The 21672-nt window shown below is 39.0% G+C and overlaps 1 protein-coding gene across 1 annotated transcript; it reads right to left on the bottom strand.

Moving 5' to 3' along the window:
* Positions 1–214: 214 nt before the first annotated feature.
* LOC307095395 (uncharacterized protein CXorf66 homolog) lies at positions 215–10037 on the bottom strand (the record flags this gene model as incomplete). The annotated part of the gene is made up of 2 exons (XM_079764604.1): positions 215–495; positions 9950–10037. 2 exons carry the CDS (start codon positions 10035–10037, stop codon positions 215–217), a joined length of 369 nt encoding a protein of 122 aa, XP_079620730.1.
* Between the last annotated feature and the right edge of the window lie 11635 nt (positions 10038–21672).

Below are 21672 nucleotides of genomic sequence, written 5' to 3'. Positions count from 1 at the left end.
TAAGATACATCAAAAGAGCCTTCTGCCTTTAAAATGCAGTAATAATTACAATAAAGTCATTTGTTATCTCATGCATTTAATTAATATTTTTCAAATAAATTGCCTCCAAGACGGACAGGACTAATCTCAATAATGATTGCCAAGTGGATTTTCTCTTTATATAGCATATCTTTAAGGATGGTGAGCACAAAATAGTACGTATAAATTTTCTTCTTCACAGGTGATTATTTTTATTGAGCTCTTTATTACTTGTGGTTTTATTAACAATTACTTCTTTGAGTCTCACGTTGCAAAAAATGGTTACTTCCCTCTCACTGTCATCATCACTGTTCTTCACATTGCCATGGAATGCATTGTCTCTGTAATCTACCTTATAAAAACACTTGGAAAAAGGCTTTACTTCATGTGGGAAAGGTGGGTTTTGAGCATTTGCATTCTTGACCTCAGAAATATCACTGACCAAAGACTCAGGCGTTCTGCAAACAGGTCTTTTTCCTTTATAGTGTGCACAAGACTTGACTAATGGAGATGTAGATAACATGTCTGCCTTGCCTGCAATAACTGATGTTTTTAGATTATGATGTATGGGAGACTTGGTAAAGTTCTTTAAACTGGATGACTCTGGTAGCAAGATTTGATTTGTTGGATAGGTTGGATGACATGGTTTGGTTGACTTGAGTGGAAAATGTGGACTGGTTGTTGAAGTTGGCCTGACTAACCTATTTGGATAGGATGAATGGTCATAACTGCCTAGTTTATGGGAATAAGCCAGCTCATATAACTTATCTATACTGTGTTTTCCGTATGACTTTCCCAGGTGGGATGACCTGGACACTCTTTTTGGGCCCGATGGCTTGATGAACTTTTCTTTACTAGATGGTTTTGATGACTTTTCTGAACTCGAGGGCCTGATTACATTTTCTGAACTGGATGATATGAATGACCTTTCTTGACTTGAGAGCTCTGATAACGTGTCTATACCAGATAGCATAGGTTGTTTCTCTGGAATGCATTCCTTCTTTTTCTTGTATTTACTGAATATTTTGGATGACCTGAATGACTTGGCTGCTACATGTTTCTTGACCCTGAAAATATAGAAAATTTGGAGTATGACAATTAAAATGAAAGAGTATTATTGCTCCCTGGCCAGTGGCTCAGTGATTGAGCATCAGCCCATGAACCAAGAGGTCACCAGTTTGATTTCCAGTCAGGGCACATGCCCAGGTCATGGACTTGATCTTCAGTAGGGGGCATGTAGGAGGCAGCTGATTGATGTTTCTATCTCTCTATCCCTTTCCCTTCCTCTCTCTCTAAAATAAATAAAACAATAGAACATTATTGCTATCACCAGAAAACATAGGCTACTTTGTCAGTTTAGTGTTTTGGTCTTTCTTTTGGCGCTAGTAGGGAAATTGAACCTCGTAAGAATTGGAGTGTGATGAAAGCCATGACTTAGGTTACAGATAAGAACTTGTTGAATTTGTGCTATTTCTTTTTTCAGAGATTTTACTATTTCACCACATTAGATAATGATATAGTCTACATATTGAATAATGGCAAGTTGTTTTAAATCTACTACTGAGAGAGAATTTCATTTATTCCAGAAATTAAACCTTTTATACAAAAGTCACAAGTTTATACAGAACTTATATATAAATGTCACAACTTGTTACAATAAAAAATAAACTTTTTAGACCAAAGTCTTATTTTCCTATTATATTTATAACATCAAGTTATCTATCCGTGCATATTTATATTCACAATATTCCTCTAAAACTAAAGGAAGGAAACATTAGCATATTCTAGTCACCAGTACTTGGATTGGGAAATATTTAGAGAATCAATGTATTAGGGCCAGACTGATCATCTTATATGAAAGGCAGGAACTGAGATAATAAGAACAGTGAATAGCCGAAACCGGTTTGGCTCGGTGGATAGAGCGTCGGCCTGCGGACTCAAGGGTCCCGGGTTCGATTCCGGTCAAGGGCATGTACCTTGGTTGCGGGCACATCCCCAGTGGGGGGTGTGCAAGAGGCAGCTGATCGATGTTTCTCTCTCATCGATGTTTCTAACTCTCTATCCCTCTCTCTTCCTCTCTGTAAAAAATCAATAAAATATATTTAAAAAAAAAGAACAGTGAATAACTTTTCATGTTAATACATCTTAAAATGGTAGATAATTCAAAATGTTTCATTGTTTTTGGAATGCAGGCCCAACTCCCTCTCCCTCCCTGTTTTTATTCTCCCTGTATTATTCAGATAGTTATGCCCTATTTTCCTAGACTCAATTTATCATGAAATTAATAGCCTGGGGCTCAGTTGAATCCTGAATAGGAGACAACTTTGGCTAAAGTTGATAATGTACTTGAGAATATTTAAGAGCTGATATCATTTAAGTGTAGGTATCCACCCTCAAGATCTTGGTAGCTCTTTAGAAGTCTAAAGTAATCACAATAATGAAACCTCCACTATATGTGCGCACACACACACACACACACACTACTTGCATTCTTAATTCAAAGTGTAAAACTTACGCTTTTTCTTTGGGGACATCTTTGCTCAAACAATTATAATGAAGGCAGAAAAAAGAGGTACAGATAAAAGCTGTGCTCATAATACCAACTACTATAACGAATATACGTCTTCTGTTATCGTCCGTTTGCAATGATTCAAGTTGCTTAGCTCCTGTCAAAGAAATTGTATCACCAGAAAGTGTGTTAGGTAACCAAGTTTTCTTCCATTTTGATAGTGGCGTATCACTATAGGTCAACAATCTCTTCATCAGTGATTTTTTAAAGCATAAATGTTCCATCATTTTCTCCCTCTATTACGTCCCCAACCACAGTCTAGAAGCCAAATCTGGGAGACATCTCTGGCTAATCAGTATAATTACCTGGGTTAATCCCTGCATCATGGCTTTCTCACCCCATTGCTTAAGTTTTTGAGTCTGTGTGTATGTTTTCCATATGTGTGAATGCACTTGATTTTTAGTGTGTGTGTGTCTATGGTGGGAAATAGGATGTGATAAGTAAAACCCTTGTTGAAAGCTACTATGTGTGAGATACCATGCCGGATTCATTCACATTGTATTATCTACTTTGATTGGGGGCTAGGGTTGGTGGATTAGGTAGAGAAGGGGAGAGAAAGGAGACAATATGTCTGTACTCTTTATGGTTCTATGTTGCTTGAATTTTTCACAAAGAATAAAAACTCTAACCCGGCCAGCATGACTCTGCAGTTGAGCATTGACCTATGAACCAGGAGGTCATGGTTTGTTTCCCAGTCTGGACACATGCCCGGGTTGTGAGCTCACTCCCCAGTGTGAGGCATGTAGGAGGCAGCCAATCAATGATTCTCTGTCATCATTGATGTTTCTATCTCTCTCTCTCCCTCTCTTCCTTCCTCTCTGAAATCAATTAAAAATATACATAAAAAATAAAAACTCTCAGGAAAGAACCAATATGGCAGCGGGCAAGACCAGAGTGAAGGTGAGAGTGTGAGTGGGTGAGTGTGTACAAGGGAGACTGTTCAGGGGTATGAGTATGGTTGGGCTTCTGTTAGTGCGGGAGCTTCTGGCAGAGGAGCTGCCCACTGCTGCTGCATGTAGCTCTGCTGTAGCTTCTTTCTGCTTGAATGGGAGAGTGCACCATTTTGAAGGAGCTTGAGGGTCCTCCACGGGAGGAGGCAATGCGAAGTGGCTATGCCCCAGTGCCCCTAGGCCACAGAAAGGCATTCACGGCCCCACTGCTGAAACCCAAAGCCCTGGATACATGTGCTGGTGGTAGTCACCTGGCACACCTGAACCTTGGTCCCCAAACAACCAGTCCTGCTGCCTTGATGAGCTGCTTGGGGGGGTTGTGCTGCCATATTGGTGAGCGGTGTAGCTAGCCCACCCTGCCTTCATCAGGAGCAGAACACCTACTTGCTCCCCTCCACCCGGTTCTCCACCCCAGGTCTTCACCACCCTACTGTCTGTGTCCATAGGTAATGCATATCTATACTAATAAAAGCCTTGGGGATGATCAGGCCAGCAGGGGAGGGTATTTGGGGGCAATTAGGCCTGCAGAGGAGCAGTTAGGTGTCAATGCCAGCAAGGGTGCAGTTAGGGAGCAATCAGGCAGGCAGGTGAGCGGTTAGGAGCCAGTGGTCCCGGATTGTGATAGGGATGTCCAACTGCAGGTTTAGGCCCGATTCCACAGGGATGTCCAACTGCAGGTTTAGGCCCGATCCCCCGAGGGGTCCCATATTGGAGAGGATGCAGGCTGGGCTGAGGGAAACCCTCCCCAGTGCACGAATTTTGTGCACCGGGCCTGTAGTATGCATATAAGTTCTTTGGTTAAACTCTTCCTATACCCCTCTTCCACCTTCCCTCTGAGCTAAAGGAGTTCATCACCACTAAACCAGTATTTCATGAAATGTTGAAGGGTATTGTTTAAGAAGAGGAAGAAGGCAAAGAAGAATAAAAAAAAAGATAAAAAATGTGAACAATAAAATGGCAACAAATATATCTATCAACAACTTAATCTAAAAATCAGAATAAACAAACAAGAAATCTAATGATCAAAATAAACTGGTGAATAAAATAGAATCAGAGCCATAGAAGCATGGAACAGACTGATGAATCTCAGAGGGAAGGGTTTGGGGGGCCTGGAAGAGATTAACCAAAGATCTTAATTATGGACACAGACAGTAGGGTAGTGGAGGCCTGGGGCAGGGTGGACACTAGGTGGATACTAGGGGAGGAAATAATCTCAACAATAAATATTTTTTAAAAAGAATAAAAATTGTATCAAATAAGTACCTATCAATAATAACATTAAATGTAAATGGATTAAATGCTCCAATCAAAAGACATAGGGTAGGTGAATGGATAAGAAAACATGACCCATATATATACTGCCTACAAGAGACTAACCTGAAAATAAAAGACTCACACAGGATGAAAGTGAAGGGATGGAAAATTTTTTTCAGGCCAATTGAAATGAAAAAAAAAAAAAAAAAGCTGGGAAAACAATATTCAATTCTGACAAAATAGACTTCAAAATGAAGGCCATAACAAGAGACAGTGAAGGTCACTTCATAATACTAAATGGATTGTTACAACAAGAGGATATAATCTTGATAAACTTATATGCACCCAATATAGGGGCACACAAATATATAATGAAATTCTGGAGGACTTCAAGGGAAAGATGAACAGCAATACCATCATAGTAGGGGACTTAAAAACCCCACTGACATCACTGGATAAATCTTCTAGATAAAAAAATAAACAAGAAAACAGCAACCCTAAATGATACACAAGATCAAATGGATTTAATTGATATTTACAGAACATTTCATCCCCAAGCTTCAGAATATACATTCTTCTTAAGTGAACATGGTACATTCTCAAAGATAAACCACATGTTAGGACTTAAACAAAGTCTCTACAAATTCAAGAAGATTGAAATCATACCAAGCAACTTCTCAGATAACAATGAATCTAGAGATAAATTACAATAAAAACACCACAAAACATTCAAACACATGGAGGCTAAATAGCATGTTATTAAACAACGAATGGGTTACCAATGAGATCAAGGAAGAAATAAAAAACTTCTTGGAAACAAATGAAAATGAACACACAACCACCCTAAATCTATGGAACCCAGCAAAAGCAGTCCTTAGAGGGGAAGTGCATAGCACTACAGGCCTACCTCAAGAAAAAAGAAAAATTTCTAATAAACTAACTCTACAACTTAAAGAATTGGAAAGAGAACTACAAGAAAATCCCAGAGTTAGAAGAAGGAAGGAAATAATAAGAAAGGAAATAATAATAATAAGAGTGGAAATATGTGACACAGACACTAATAAAAACAATACTCCCAGAGCAAAAATAAAAAAATCAATGAAACCAAAAGCTTGTTCATTGAAAAGCTAAACAAGACAGATGAACCTCTAGCCAGAGTCATCAAGAAACAAGGAGAGAGGACTCAAATAAATAAAACCAGACATGAAGAAGGTAAAGAAACAACTGACTCCACATAAATACAAAGGATTGTAAGGAATACTATATGACAACAAGCTGGACAACCTAGATCAAATGAGCAAATTCCTAGAAAAATACAATCCTCCAAAACTGAATCAGGAAGAATCAGAAAACGTGAATAGGCTAATAACAACTGAAGAAATTGAGCATTAATAATAATAAAAAACCTTCCAGCAAACAAAATCCCTGGCCCATATGGCTTCACAGGGGAGTATTACCAAATGTTCAAAGAAGAACTAACACCTATGTTCTGCAAACAATCCCAAAAAATCCAAGAGGAAGGCACCTCTTTTTAAGAGGTCAACATTATCCTAATTCCAAAACCAGATAAAGACATTACAAAGAAACAGAATTACAGGCCAATATCCCTGATGAACATAGATGCTAAAATCCTCAACAAAATATTAGCAAATCGGATCTAGCAATACATTAAAAAGATTATACAGCATGACCAAGTAGGATTTATTCCAGGGCAGCAGGCTGGTACAATATTTGCAAATCAATAAATGTGATACATAACTTACATAAAATGAAAAATAAAAATCACATGATTGTATCAATAGATACAGAAAAAAAAACATTTGGCAAACTCCAACACCCATCTATATAATAAAAGCCTAAGTGACTGTTATGGCAGAACAACCAGTCGCTCAATGCAGGAGCTACCCCCTGGTGGTCAGTGCGCTCCCACAGGGGGAGGGTCCGCTCAGCCAGAAGCTGGGCTCAGGGCTAATGAGTACAACAGTGGGAGCCTCTCCTGCCTCTGCGGCAGTGCTAAGGAGCAGCGAGCTGAGTGGTAAGGAGCAAGGTGTCCCGGACTGTGAGAGCATGCAGACTGGGTTGAGGGGACCCCCCCCCCGCCACCCAGTGCACGAATTTTGTGCACTGGGCCTCTAGTTTTTTATAAAAACTCTCACCAAAGTGGAGAGAGAGGGATCACATCTCAACATAACTAAGGCCATATATGACAAACCTACAGCCAACATCATACTCAATGGGAAAAACCCAAACCATTTCCCCTAAGAGCAGGAATAGGACAGTGTTGTCTGCTTTCACCATTTTTATTCAACACTAGAGGCCCAGTGCACAGAATTCATGCACAAGTAGAGTCCCTAGTGGCTGCCAGTTGGGGCCTCCCTTCCCTGGCTGCCTGCCACCACTGTCCCCTGGTGGTCAGCACACATCTAACTCTTGGTCAGTTGAACTCCTGTCCATGGGGACAATTTGCATATTAGCCTTTTTTTATATATATAGGAAAGTACTAGAAGTTGTAGCCACAGAAATCAGATAAGAAGAAAAATAAAAAGCATCCAAATTGGAAAGGAGGATGTAAAACTGTCATTATTCACAGATGACATGATATAATATAGAAAACCTTAGGGACTCCACTAAAAAACTGATTTAATAAGTGATTTCAGCAATGTAGCAGGATACAATATTAACACCCAGAAATAGATGTCATTTTTATATACCAATAATGGACTCTCAGAAAGAGAAACTAAAAAACAATCCCATTTACCATTGCAACAAAAAATTAAGATACTTAGTAATATACTTAACCAAGGAGGTAAAAACCTGTATTCAGAAAACTACAGAATGTTGATAAAGAGATAGAAGATCTAAACAAGTGGAAGAATCCTATATAATAAAAGCCCAGTGACCGAACGGTGGAACGACCAGAACAATCAGCCGACCAGTAGCTATGATGCGACCTGACCACCAGGGGAAAGACGCTCAACACAGGAACTGCCCCCTGTTGGTCATTGTGCTCCCACAGTGGGAGCACCACTCAGCAGACCGGGATGAGCGGTGCTCTCACAGTGGGCTGATCCCTGCAGGCCACACCTCCACCAGTGCACAAATCCCGTGCACCAGGCCTCTAGTATACTATATTCATGGATTGGTAGAATTAACATCATTAAAATGTCCATAGTACCCAATACAATCTATAGATCCAATGCAATCACTATTAAAATATCAACAGCAGATTTCAAACATTCCACAATTTTATTTGGAACAACATCAAAAAAAGACCCCAAATAGCTGCAGCAATCATGAGAAATAAGAACAAAGTTGGAGGTTTCACCATACTGGATATCAAGTTATACTACAAAGCCACTGTAATCAAAACAGCCTGACACTGGCACAAGAACAGGCATATAGATTAATGAAATAGAACAGAGATCCCAGAAATTGACCCAAGCCATTATGCTGAATTAATATTTGATAAAGGAGGCAAGAGCATACAATGGAGTAAAGACAGTCTCTTCAATAAATGGTGTTGGGATAATTGGACAGGTACTTCTAAAAAAATGAAACTAGACTACCAACTTACACCAAATGCAAGAATAAACTCAAAATGAATAAAATACTTAAATGTAAATCATAAAACCATAAAATTCCTAGAAGAAAACATAGGCAGAAAAATATCAGACATCTCATGTAGCACAATTTTCACTGATACAAGGCCTAGGACAAGAAAATCAAAGGAAAAAATAAATACTACTACATCAAAATAAAAGCTTCTGCACAGCAAAATAAATCATCCTCAAAATGAAAAGGGAGCCCACTGTATGGGAGAAGATATTTGTCAATGATACATCTAATAAGGGATTAATTTCCAAAATATATGAAATACTCATACAACTCAGCAAAAGGAAGAAAAGCAATCTAATTAAAAATGGGCAGAGTACCTAAATAGACACTTTTCTATAGAGGACATAACAAATGGCCAAGAGACATATGAAAAAATGGTCAAGTTCATTAATCATCAGAAAGATGCAAATTAAAACAAGAATGAGGCACCACCTCACACCTGCTAGAATGGCTACCATCAATAAATCAACCAACAACAAGTGCTGGCAAGGATGTGGAGAAAAGGTAATCCTAGTACACCGCTAGTGGGAATTCAGACTGCTACAGCCACTATGGAAAACAGTATGGAGTTTTCTCAAAAAATTAAAAAATGGAACTGCCATTGATCTAGTGATCCCACTTTTATGAATATATTAAAAGAATCCAGAAACACCATTCAGAAAGAATATATGCACCCCTAAGTTCATAGGAGCATTATTTACAATAGCTAAGATTTGGAAACAGCCCAAGTGCCCATCAGTAGATGAGTGGATAAAAAAGTGGTGGTACATTTGCACAATGGAATACTATGAAGCTCTAAAAAAGAAGGATCTCTTACCCTTTGAGACAGCATGGAGCAAACTGGAGAGTATTATGCTAAGCAAAATAAGCCAGTCAGAGAATGACAAATGTCACATGATCTCACTTATATGTGGATCTAAACAAAATAAACTGTCAAACAAAATAGAGCCAGAGACATGGAAGCATGGAACAGACTGACGAATCTCAGAGGGAAGTGGGCTGTTGAGAGATTAACCCAGGAACTTGTACGCATATATGGATAACCCATGGACACAGACAATAGTGCAGTGAAGGCCTAGGGAGGTGGTGGGAATGGCAAGGAACAATGGGGGAAGATAGGGAGGACTTCTGTAAATCTTTCAACAATAAAGATAAATTAAAAACAGAATAGCCCTGCTGGTTTAGTCAGTGGTTGAGTGTCAACCCATGAATGAAGAGGTCACTGGTTCAGTTCCCGGTCAGGGCATGTGACTGGGTTGTAGGGTAGATTCCCAGTGGGGGCATGCAGGAGGCAGCCAATCAATATTTCTCTTTCATTGATGTTTCTATCTCTCTATCCCTCTCCCTTTCTCTCTCTCTCTAAAATCAATAAAAACATATTTAAAAAATAATAATTCTCAGTTGTTGTCCTAGAAATTCTTAAAGACCTACTAATGGTAACATTCAAGAAACAGAAGGTTTTGTAAACACAGCTAGCTTGTCTAATTAGATCCTGAATGCATAATATAATAATAATTTCTAGGTGTTAAGGTTAGGTTCATACCTGTATCAGAAGATCCATCACTTTGGTTTTCATGTAAACAATTATTTGCCCAAATGGACAAAAGTAGGACAAAAATAAAAAGGTTCATGTCCAGGACTTTCTTCAACTGCTTCTTCTACCAAGGAAGCCACTGTATTTAATATGGTTCAGCCTGTCCTAGGGGTTTATGACATCATTATATTGTGTGTCATATTCTGACATCATAATCTCACCATGGAGAAGCATGAGCTTCTGTGTAGGTCAGGTTAAGTGCATTGACATTTTTTTGGTAATCTTTATTGTTGAGAGTATTACAGATTTCCTCCTTTCCCCCCATTTCCCACTCCATCCAGTTCCCACCCCACTCCAGGCCTCCACCACCCTACTGTCTGTGTCCATAAGTAAGATCTTTGGTTAATCTCTTCCAGCTCCCCCTCCCCCCACCACACACACACACCTCCTTCCCTCTGAGACTCCTCAGTCCGTTCCATGCTTCCATATTTTATTCACCAGTTTATTTTGATCATTAGATTTCTTGTTTGTTTATTTTGATTTTTAGATTAAATTATTGATAGATATATATTTGTTGCCTTTTTATTGTTCATATTTTGTATCTCTTCTAATTTTCCCCTCCTCTTCCTGCTCCTCCTCCTCCTCCTCCTCCTCCTTCTTCTTCTTCTTAAAGAATACCCTTCAGCATTTCATGTAATGCTGGTTTGGTCATGATGAACTCCTTTAGCTTTTTTGTTTGTGAAGCTCTTTATCTGACCCTTACTTCCAAATGAGATCTTTGCTGGGTAGAGTAATCTTGGTTGTAGGTCCTTACTTTTCATTACTTTGAATATTTCTTGCCACTCCCTCTGGCCTGCAAAATTTCTGTTGAGAAATCAGCTGACAGTCCTATGGGAGTTTCCTTGTAGGTAACTGACTGCTTTTCTCTTGCTGCTTTGTCTTTTGCCCTTGGCATTTTAATTATGATGTGTCTTGGTGTGGACCTCTTTGGGTTCCTCTTCTTTGGGACTCTCTACGCTTCCTGGACTTGTAAGTGTATTTCTTTCACCAAGTAGTGGAAGTTTTCTGTCATTATTTCTTCAAATGGGTTTTCAATATCTTGCTCTCTCATCTCCTTCTGGCACCCCCATAATGTGAATGTTGGTAAGCTTAAAGTTGTCCCAGAGGCTCCTTACACTATCTTTATATTTTGGGGTTCTTCTTTTCTTTTTACTCCTTTGTTTGGGTGTTTTTTGCTTCCTCATATTCCAAATCGTTGATTTGATTCTCAGAATCTTCTACTCAACTATTGAATCCCTGTAAATTATTCTTTATTTCAGTTAGTATATGCTTAATTTCTGACTTGTCCTTTTTTCATGTCTTTGACATTCTAATTAAGATCCTTAAAAGTTTCACTAAATCCCTTGAAGCTTTTATGAAGATCCTTGAGCAACCTTATAACCATAGTTTTGAACTCTGTATCCAATAGTTTGCTTGCTTCCATTTCTTTCATTTATGACATGTTTCTTTGTCTCTGCATTTTGGGTGCTGTTTTTGTTTCTATGTATTAGGTAGAGCTGCTATGTCTCCTGGAATTGGTAGAGTGGCCTTGTATAGTAGATGTTCTGTATGGCCCTGTGGCTCAGCCTCCCCAGTCACCCGAGCTGGGCACTCTAGGCACACCCCTGTGTGGGCTGTGTGCACAGTCTTGTAGTTGAGCCTTGATTGCTATTGGTGTCACTGGGAGGAATTGACCTCCAGACCAACTGGCTCTGAGCACCAGCTGTGACTTCAGTGGAAGAGCTGCTGTGCAAGAGACACCCCTATGGAGCATAACTTGCTTCAGTGGGGCTTTGGTGCTTACTGAGTCTGCCTCTTGAGTAGGCCGCTTGAGGATGTGTAGCATTTTAATCTGCTATGGTCTGAAGCTGTCTATTGGGTGCACTAGCTCTAGGGCCCCAGGGAGGTGCAACGTTAGCCACTGCCTGCCCAGCAGAAGCTACAGAGGGATCTTCAGACAGCTGCTATTTACTTTTTGTATTGGGCTTGGAAGTGCCCAGACAAGGCCCAGCTGTGAATCAAGGCAGGCTGGTGCTAGTGCCAGGTCTTGGGCCTTTTATTGATAGGTTTGGGGCATGCTGTCACCAGCTGCAGCTTGTTTGAGAAATTTTAGGAAAGTCTGAAGCCTGAGCCAGGACAGGACATTTGTCTGGAAAAGCTGCTGCAAACAGCTTGCATGGGGCTGCAAATTGGGGGGTTGGGTCTCAGGGAATCCCCAGGGCAGAGCAAACAGTGTGCTACAGGATGATGGAAACTCAGATATGGCTGCCCGTCAACCCTGCGACAGAGGTGGTGACAGAGGTGGTCCCAACACAGGAACAATGACCCCTTTGAGCACCCCGGTATGAGAGAAAGCCACCCCTGGGTTATTGCCCCAATGTCAGACAATCCAATTCCTCCCATTATGTGTCTGGGTCCCCCAAAGCTGCCTGGTGCTGGGAGTCCAAGGAAGTTTGTGCGCTAACCCTTTAAATGGAACAGATAGGTCACCAGCAGCATCCGTGTCACTCAGCCACAGACCCCGCTGGTTTTTACAGCCCAAAGTTGTGGGCACTTCTCTTCCCAGCACTGGAATCCTGGACTGGGGGTCTGTTGTGGGGTTGGGACCCCTTGTTCCTCATGGGCAGCCTCTACAGAAATGATCTCCCTTCCAATAAAAAAAAATAGCACATGTGGTTGTCAGATCAGCCCATTTTGTGCCTCCCCCTCCGCCCCCCCCCCCCCCCGCACCAGTCTCAACGTGATTTCTTCTTTACTTCTTTAGTTGTAGGGCTTCCATTCAACTAGCTTTCAGGCAGTTCTGGATGATGGTTGTTCTTTATTTTAGTTGTAATTTTGATGTGGTTGTAGAAGGCTGCAAGTACTGGCATTTACCTACACTGCCATCTTGGTTCCCCTCTCTTAGAAATGATCCTAAGTAGCCAAGATTTCCAATTGACTTTTATTCTAGCAATAATGTGGCACCGCTAAAGAGTTTCTGGCAAGAGAGTGACATGATAAGACCTGAATTTTAGAAAAGCCACTCTGGCTGTTGTATAGGGAATAGATTGAAGGGGCACAGGTGGAAGAAGCAGTAAGACAATGAGGAGCTTGTTACAGTGGTCCAGATGATAGAAGATAGTTGCTTGAAGCAGAGTGGTGGTGGTGAAGATGGAGAAAAATTAAAAAATTTGAGAAATATTTTGATAGTGGGTGGAACTAGATGGTGGATAGGCCATGGGGCATGAGGGAAAGAGAGGTAGCAAGGATGATTCATTCATTCAACAAAAGAAAAAGTGTTCAGTGCCTATTGTGTTACCTGAAGCTTTGCACTAGGCACTGAGCATTGAAATAGACATAGTTTCTGCCTTCAAGGAGTTTGAAATCTAGTGGGAGACATGTAAATAAACAATCACTAGGGAGTGTGGGTGTATAGTATCACGCAGGCTGTGATGTCTCAAGGTACAGTGCCATATGAGCACACAAAAGGTGTACATATTCAGAGTTGGGATTCCTGTAGGAGATGAACCTTGAACTGAGGTGGAATTTTAAGTTTGCTGTTTAATGAGAGTAGGAATTCTTTGAATCCAAAAACCAAGGAAAGAACATTGCATTTCAGGCTGATAAATCAATATTTATAAAACATGGTTGAGGGAACTTCATTTCTATATGGCCAAAATAAATAATATGGGGAAGGGATAGCTGTAAATAAGCTGGAGTGGGTAAGCAGGGTATCTCTTATAAAAGGTTTGTATGCTAAAGGCATAAAAAAGAGTTTATTCCTCATCTTTAAAATGAATAGAGAAGAGAGGAAAGAACATGGCCTACAAGGTTATCAGTCTTTGAAATCATCCTTTGGGGCCACTGAAACAGAACAAAATTAAATAGTTTTTGGAAAATAAAGCTCATTTTACACTGAAACTCGAAATAATGCTGCTCCCCAAGTACCTTTTAACAGTATAAAAATCAGAAAATGTTCTTTTTACACAATGTTATATATCAATTATATCTCAATAAAGCTAGGGAAAAAACCTAAAATAGGAAAATGCTTTTTATTCCTTTTATGAGTAAAATGATCTTAATTTGAGGATGCTTATAAAGTAAAAGAATGTACCTGTCAACTCTTTTTAAAATAAGGTTTTTTTTTTCTAGTGATGGACAGTTGATAATATCTTAAAGCCAATATTTCAGAAATAGCTTTCAAATTAATTTGAATATTAACTTCATATTCACAACAGATACAGAAACATTGCTCCTCTTTTTGCTTTAACATAGACATCTGATTTTTAGGCTCACATGAATGGCACGTTAGAATTCATTTCACTCAAATTCTGTGGTAGAATTTTGATTAAAATTATACATAATATATGTACTTTAAAATCCCATTTCTTGCTTCAGACATTATTGATTTATTGTTGCCAGACTAGGGTGAGGCCCAATGAGGCATTTGCCTCTGGCACATAATATAAGTGGTGCCCAAACACCCAGTAATCAGATAAATAATATTTTCTGCAATATATAAATATCAAAATTAATGAAGAAATATCCATGATGTACAAAATGTCAAACATTTTAAATAAAGACAGACTCTGACCCTGCACTTACACTCGCCCCCAAGTTTGCATCTTTGGCCTTCAGGCACATCTGTATCCTTGCCCACTTTAAAAAACAGAAGATCAGTGGCCAAGGATTCATCTCATGCTCCTAAACAGGGCTATGTTTTCCCCAAGACTCCTAGAAATCTGTTTAGGTCATCTGCCCCAGAACTCAGCTCCTGGGATACTGTTTGATGATTCCCACCTTTTATCTGATTACCTTTCTCCCAAAGTTTGGCCAGCATGGTGGCCAGTGGTATCAGAAATACCCAAGCTCTCACATAGAAGGTTGGAATCCTTGGCCCTTTACCAAGTGAGACTGAGGTACCTCTCTGGGGTTTTCTCCTCATGGCTTTCTACTGCCCTCCTCTGGGCCTCAATTGCCAGTGCAATTCTACAGCAGACCTTCAATTCCTTTTACCAATAGATTTTTTTAATTAAAAAAAATAATGTATGCACCTTATAAAAATTTCAAATTGTGCATAAAATTTCAAATTGTATCTAAGCTTTCCTTTATGCCTTCGATCTTATTATCCCTTGAAAATTGCTCTAAATTTTTCTTGCCCATGGCCTGCCATGATGCCTGAAATTTTCATCTTTATTTTTAATTGCATTTTAAAACTGCATAAGGGATATATTAATCTATTCTCATTATGCAGAATAAAAAATACAGCCTGACTGGCATGGCTCAGTGGTTGAACATCGACCTATGAACCAGAAGGTCATGGTTTGATTCTCGGTCAGGGCACATGCCTGGATTGCTGGCTTGATCCCCAGTGGGGGCTTGCAGGAGGCAGCCAATCAATAATTCTCTCTCATAATTAATGTTTTTTATCTCTCCCTCACTCTCCCTTCCTCTCTTAAATCAATATAAATATATTAAAAAATAAAAATACAAAAATATACAGAATAAAAAGTTATAAAGTCCTTTTTTTTACTACATCACTCTTTTCCCATTCTAGAAATGACTCAAAAGTTTCATGTGCATCTTTCAGATCTTTTCCTACATATTTACTGACATTTCATACACATGATTCACACACTTAATATAAATGGGATCATTCTATAAGTGTTTTATCAGGGTTTTCAAAATTATGCAACTATGTGTACACTCATGTTCCTAGCAGCATTATTTACAATAGCCAAATGGTGGAAACAATCCAAATGTTATCAAAAGATTAATAAAAAAACAAAATGTGGTATAGTCATACAATGAAATATTATTCACCCTTAAAAAATGGATTAAATTCTGAGACATGCTCCAGCATGTTATGCTGAGAAATAAGCCAGTCACAGGTCACATACTGTATATTCTACTTCTATGAGCTATCTAGAGTAGTTAAATTCATAGACTCAGAAAGTGAAATGGTGGATACCAGGGGCTGGGCAGAGGGTAGAATGCAAAGTTATTGTTTAACGGGTACAGAGTGTCAGTTTAGGATGATAAAAACGTTCCATAGATGGCTGATGGTGATAGTTGCACAAGATTGTGAATTTATTTAATGCCACTGAATTGTATATTCAAAAAGAGTTAAAATGGTACATTTTAATGTATATTTTACCACAATAAAAATAAAAAAATACAACATCATTAATACCTAAATGATTTCCTTTTAAAAAAAGTCAAAGCCCAGATAAAAAAAAGAAACTGAAAAAATGTCTAAAGTAAACATTTACATTGCAAAGCATGCCTGACCCCACTGACCACTTTCTCTCCTCAGCCCCATTCTGTTCTCCCAATGTAATGGATTTAAAATAGTCCGGTGTGTGTTCTTTGAGTCTTTTCTGTGCATTTACATACATTACAAAGCATAGGTCTGGAGCTAGACTGGGTTAAAAGCTTGGTTCCACCATTTACCAGCTTGGTGACCCTTGGTCAAGTTGTTTCTGTACTTTAGGTTTCTCATATGTAAAAGGGGAATAACAATAGAAACTTCTGAATGGGGGCTACAATGAGGATTAAATTAAATAATGCATGTCTGCTGCAACCTTTTGCAGCAAGGATTCAGAATCTGGAGAAGGGGCCACACACAAATGGATATACTAGACAAGAAATATAAATTTAGAAGGCTTGGGGGAAAGTCAGGCGGAGGCCTCACCCTCTAGTGGAGTGGCTCCCCGAATCTCTGGACCCATAGCTTTATATTTACTGGAATGCACATTTGCCCTTTAGCAAAGCAAACAAACATATCAAAGGTAAAGTTTGGTAAACAGTAAAAGATTATCAGGTTAGGAGATTGCCTTCAGCCACCATTGTCTCCACAGAACAATCGGTGCATAGCTTTTAGCCCTTGCTAAAGCCCCAAGGTCCATCAGCCTTCTGACAGACCTCTTGCATTTATTTTGCTAACTCAGTGATGGCGAACCTATGACACGCGTGTCAGCACTGACATGCGTAGCCATTTCTGATGACACGCGGCCACTGAGGCAGCCACATGCCGAGGATGAAACATTTGCTGCTCCTGAGGATGAAACATTTGGGAAATAATGTTTTTTCCTCAAAGTGACACACTACCCGAGTTATGCTCAGTTTTTTGGTGAAGTTTGACACACCAAGCTCAAAAGGTTGCCCATTACTGTGCTAACTACTTGTTGGTCTTTGCCTCCAGCACATGTCACAGTACCTAGCACATAATAAGTGGTCAAGAAATGTTAGCTATTACTATTAGATGTAGTGTCCATCTTTAGAGTCAGCAAACTAGGCCAGGAGACATTAAATACCTGTAACATTAAAAACAGAAACCAGGGACTGGAAGGAATTTGAGGATAGGGGCCAGAAAGGGCAGCAGAAGAGCTCAAGAAAGGAAAGTGAGCAGCTCCAATCAAATCTAGTATCCATCTTTATAGAAGAAAAAGTAGAGGTGATTCAAGGAAACATAGATCAATACATAGTAATAAAGGAGACTTTAACACACTACTCTCAGTACGAGTGATAGAAGACAACAAAATCAACAGAGTTTATTATATATATAACTTTGTGCTCCTTTTTTTCCTCATGAGCATAAGTTGTTCTATATGCTTGGAATAGGAAATCCATTATTTTAGAAAACCACTTCTCCTTACCTCAAACTGGTCTCAATAAGGGCTAGCAATCATAGACTCTCTGCCTCTTGGCACAAGGGTGGGCATGGGGCTCAGGCTAGACCAGTAATAATTTTCTATCTGTGGCCATAGTGATTGGTTTATAGCTAGCCATATGACTCAGTGTAGGCCAATTGTAGGTCTTCACCAAGTTTTTTTCAAATAATTTGGGTCAAGACGTTCCTTTACCAGAGTTGCCATGGCACCTGTTGGCAGGAGTAAGCTAATTTGAAAGAATAAAACCAACATAAAGAGAAACATGATGAGGAAAGATGGAGAGCATTTTCCAAGGAGAGTCACAATTTCAGTTGTTCTTGAGGCCATCTGCATTTGTGCATTTTGGTGGTTTGATTATATGTATACATATTCTTCCTTTTTTGATTTACTGATTGAAATTGGTCTTATGTCATTTGCAACCACAAGAGTTCTAACTAATATATATTGGTGTGGTGTGTGTGTGTAAACAGTAGGATGATATCACAGGGGTTTCTGAGTCATTAATTCAGATCAGTGGGTCAAAGGCAGGATCAACATATTTGGTTTCAGAACAGCAGCCCCAACCGCACATCTGTGGCACAGGACATGCTGCTGAGGTTGAATGAGGCTGAGGTCAATGTTCACTGGAATTTCAAATTTCCCCCTGTCAGCAGTTACCACCACACTTCCTCTTTGCAGGCCTGAGTATTTCTGGTGAGAAGGCTATTATTAGTTTTCTCTCCTTATTCCCCTATGCTTACTTATAAGACTTCCTTGACAGTGCAAATATGTGTTCTCACCTGTACACACTTAAAACATGTGTCCACATGTGTGTCCTCAAGTGCCTTCACAAACTGGTAAATAAATATGTATGAAACCTCAGGTGAGAATTTGTAGGAAGCATCCGTAGGATTATAAATTATGTTTTGTTTATTTTTAAATTTCAAATGCCTGTTAATGTGCTCTAGTTATTATCACATCAAGGGTGAAAAACAGTTTCAATCTCAACTGCCAGTTCAGTCTCAATTTATATAGTGACCGTCATTAATGAAATTGCAATAAGTTGCTTTCTAGAAGGTCTTGAATGTTCTCAAAAGATCTTGACAGTTCAGTATCACAGTTCTTTGACTGTTCTGCCACCGTGTGGGCAAGGAATACAAATGCTATGGAGATAACCCAACTTTCATTTGAAAAGAGCTCTAAAGATCAGAAATATTGTTCCCTCAGGGGTAGAGGAGGAGTGGGAAGGACATCAAAAGATATTAATCTCAAATCAATGAAGACTGACTGTTTTCATAAAACTTTACAATCAGTTCAAGCTGCAGGGTTTGCTCAAAATACAGTGTCCCTCAGAGGAACTAGCCTTTGCTAGCGCTACTAAGTGACAGGCAATTCCTAGAGTAGTCCTTCCAGTGGCCAGATGGGTAGGCATTATTATCACATTATTATCTTTTTTTTCTTTTTCTTTTTTGTTTCATTATTATCTTCATTTTACAGATGAGCCTATTGAGGTTCAGAATTGTTAAGTAGCATCCCAAAGTTCCTAAGCTAGTAATTGGCAAGAGCCAGGATGTTCTGAAAATAAACTGGGACTATAAACAGGAAATACAAAATAAAAACTTCCAGTAGGAAATTATGTACAAAGAAGTATAGTTGATGTATATATAAATTATGAAGCTAAATAATAAAATGAATACTCATGAATCTATCATTAACCAAAAAACACCACCAATGTGATTGAGTTTCCCTTTGTGTCTCTATACTCCTGCCTTGATTTTCACTAATATTGTAATCCAGAAGTATGTGTACCTGATTTTGCTTAATCTGAAATATATAAAAATGGAAAGATATTTTACATCTCTTTTGTGAATTGCTTTATTTATTTGTTTTAAAATTTAAGGCATTTTATTATACATATTAATTTTATTTTTAATTTAATTTTTCAATTATAGTTGATATACAATATTATATTAGTTTCAGGTGTACATCATAGTGATTAGACACTTGTATAACTTACAAACTGATCACCCTAATAAGTCTAGTACCCACCTGGCAAAGTACATACTTATTACAATATTATTGACTATATTGCCTATGCTGCACTTTACATCCCATGACTATTTTATAACTGCCAATTTGTACTTCTTAATCCCATCACTTTTTACCCAACTCTCCTACCCATTTGGCAATCATCAATTTGTTCTCTGTATCTATGTGTTTATTTCTGTTTTGCTTGTTCATTTTGTTTTTTAGATTTCACATATAAGCGAAATCATATATTATTTGTCTTTCTCTATTTGACTTCTGTTGACTTGCTTTATTCACTCAGAATTGTTTGTGACTTCCATCCATGTTGCTGTGTGTACTTGGAGCTCCCCCTCTCCCCACTGATGTATAGGTCTCTATTATATGAATGTACCAGAATGTACTCATCCATCTCCTGCTAATGGACACTTGGCTTGTTTTCAGCTTTTCTCTATTTCATCCAATGCTACTATAAATGTTCATGTACCTGACATTTGGTGCATGTGTATAAAGGTTTCTTTAGGGAGCATACCTAGAGAATGGCTGCATTGTAGGGAAAGAAAATGTTTAACTTTTACATGATAGTCTCATATTCTTCCCCAATGTGGTTGTATCAATTTATATTTCCACTAGAGTGTATGAGAGTTTCCATTGGTTCAAATTATTCCTATCATTTGAGTATGATAGAACATGAATTTTGGCCAAATTTCGGAGTGCAAAATGGTATGTCACTGTGGTTTCTAGGAGTCTGTCAAATTTTTGTTTTAAAATTCAGAGGCATTAAACTAGATCACTGGATAGGACAAAGGGACAGCATTTGAGCAGAGGGAAACACTTGGGAAGCGTCTTTGTCCGTTTGGGATGCTATAACAAAATACCACAGACTGAATGGCTTATAAACAAAATAAATGTATTTCTTTTTTTTTGAAACTATGTTTTTATGTCAATTGAAGAGAAATAATAAGTTTACATATTTTTCTTTTGTAGGCCTTATAATTTTTCTTTTTATCATTTACATTTTTTCAATTACAGTTTACATTTAATATTGTTTTATATTAGTTTCAGGTGTACAGAATAGTGATTAGACAATAATATATTTTATAAAGTGTTCCCCCTGATATTTCCAGTACCCACCTGGCACCATACATAGACATTACAACATTATTGACTATATCTCACATGCTGGACTTCACATCCCTGTGAATATTCTGTAACTACCAATCTGCACTCCTCAATTTCTTCACTTTCTCCACCAAGTCCCCCCCAACCCCCAGGCAAACATCAGCCTATTCTCTGTATCTATGAGTATGTTTCTGATTTGTTTGTTCATTTATATTGTTCTTTAGATTCCACATATAAGTGAAATCATATAGTATTTGTGTTTCTCTGACTGACTTATTTTACTTAGTATAATACCCTCTAGGTCCATCCTTGCTGTCGCAAATGATAAAATTTTGCTCATTTTTATGGCCAAATAACATTCCATTGTATATATGTTCCACCACTTTTCTATCCACTCATCTATTGATGGCCACTTAGGTTGCTTCCATAGCTTGGTTATCCTATATAATAAAAGGCTAATATGCAAATCGACTGAATGGCGGAACCACCGGTTGCTATGACGTGCACTGACCACCAGGGGGGGCAGATGTCGAACACAGGAACTGTCCCCTGGTGGTCAGTGCGCTCCCACAGGGAGAGTGCCACTCAGCCAGAAGCCCTGAGCCAGGCTCACCGCTGGCCAGCGCAGCAGCAGTGGTGGGAGCCTCTTCTGCCTCCTTGGCAGCACTAAGGATGTCCTCTGTCAGTCAGACATCCCCGGAGGTCTCCCAGACTGCAAGAGGGTGCAGGCCAGGCTGAGGGACACCGCCCCCCCCCCCCCCGCCCAGAGTGCATGAATTTCATGCACTTGGCCTGTAGTTGTAAATGAAATTGGATGTAATGAGCATAGGAGTGCATATATTCTTTCAAATTAGTGTTTTGGGTTTCTTGGGATCCACAGTCAGCTATTGTAGGAGCTGGTTGATTTGCTAAACC

Source organism: Cnephaeus nilssonii, assembly GCF_951640355.1.
Source record: "Cnephaeus nilssonii genome assembly, chromosome: X".
Taxonomy (NCBI): domain Eukaryota; kingdom Metazoa; phylum Chordata; class Mammalia; order Chiroptera; family Vespertilionidae; genus Cnephaeus; species Cnephaeus nilssonii.
Note: the sequence above shows the minus strand (reverse complement) of the source record. Positions and strands in the feature narration are given on the sequence as shown.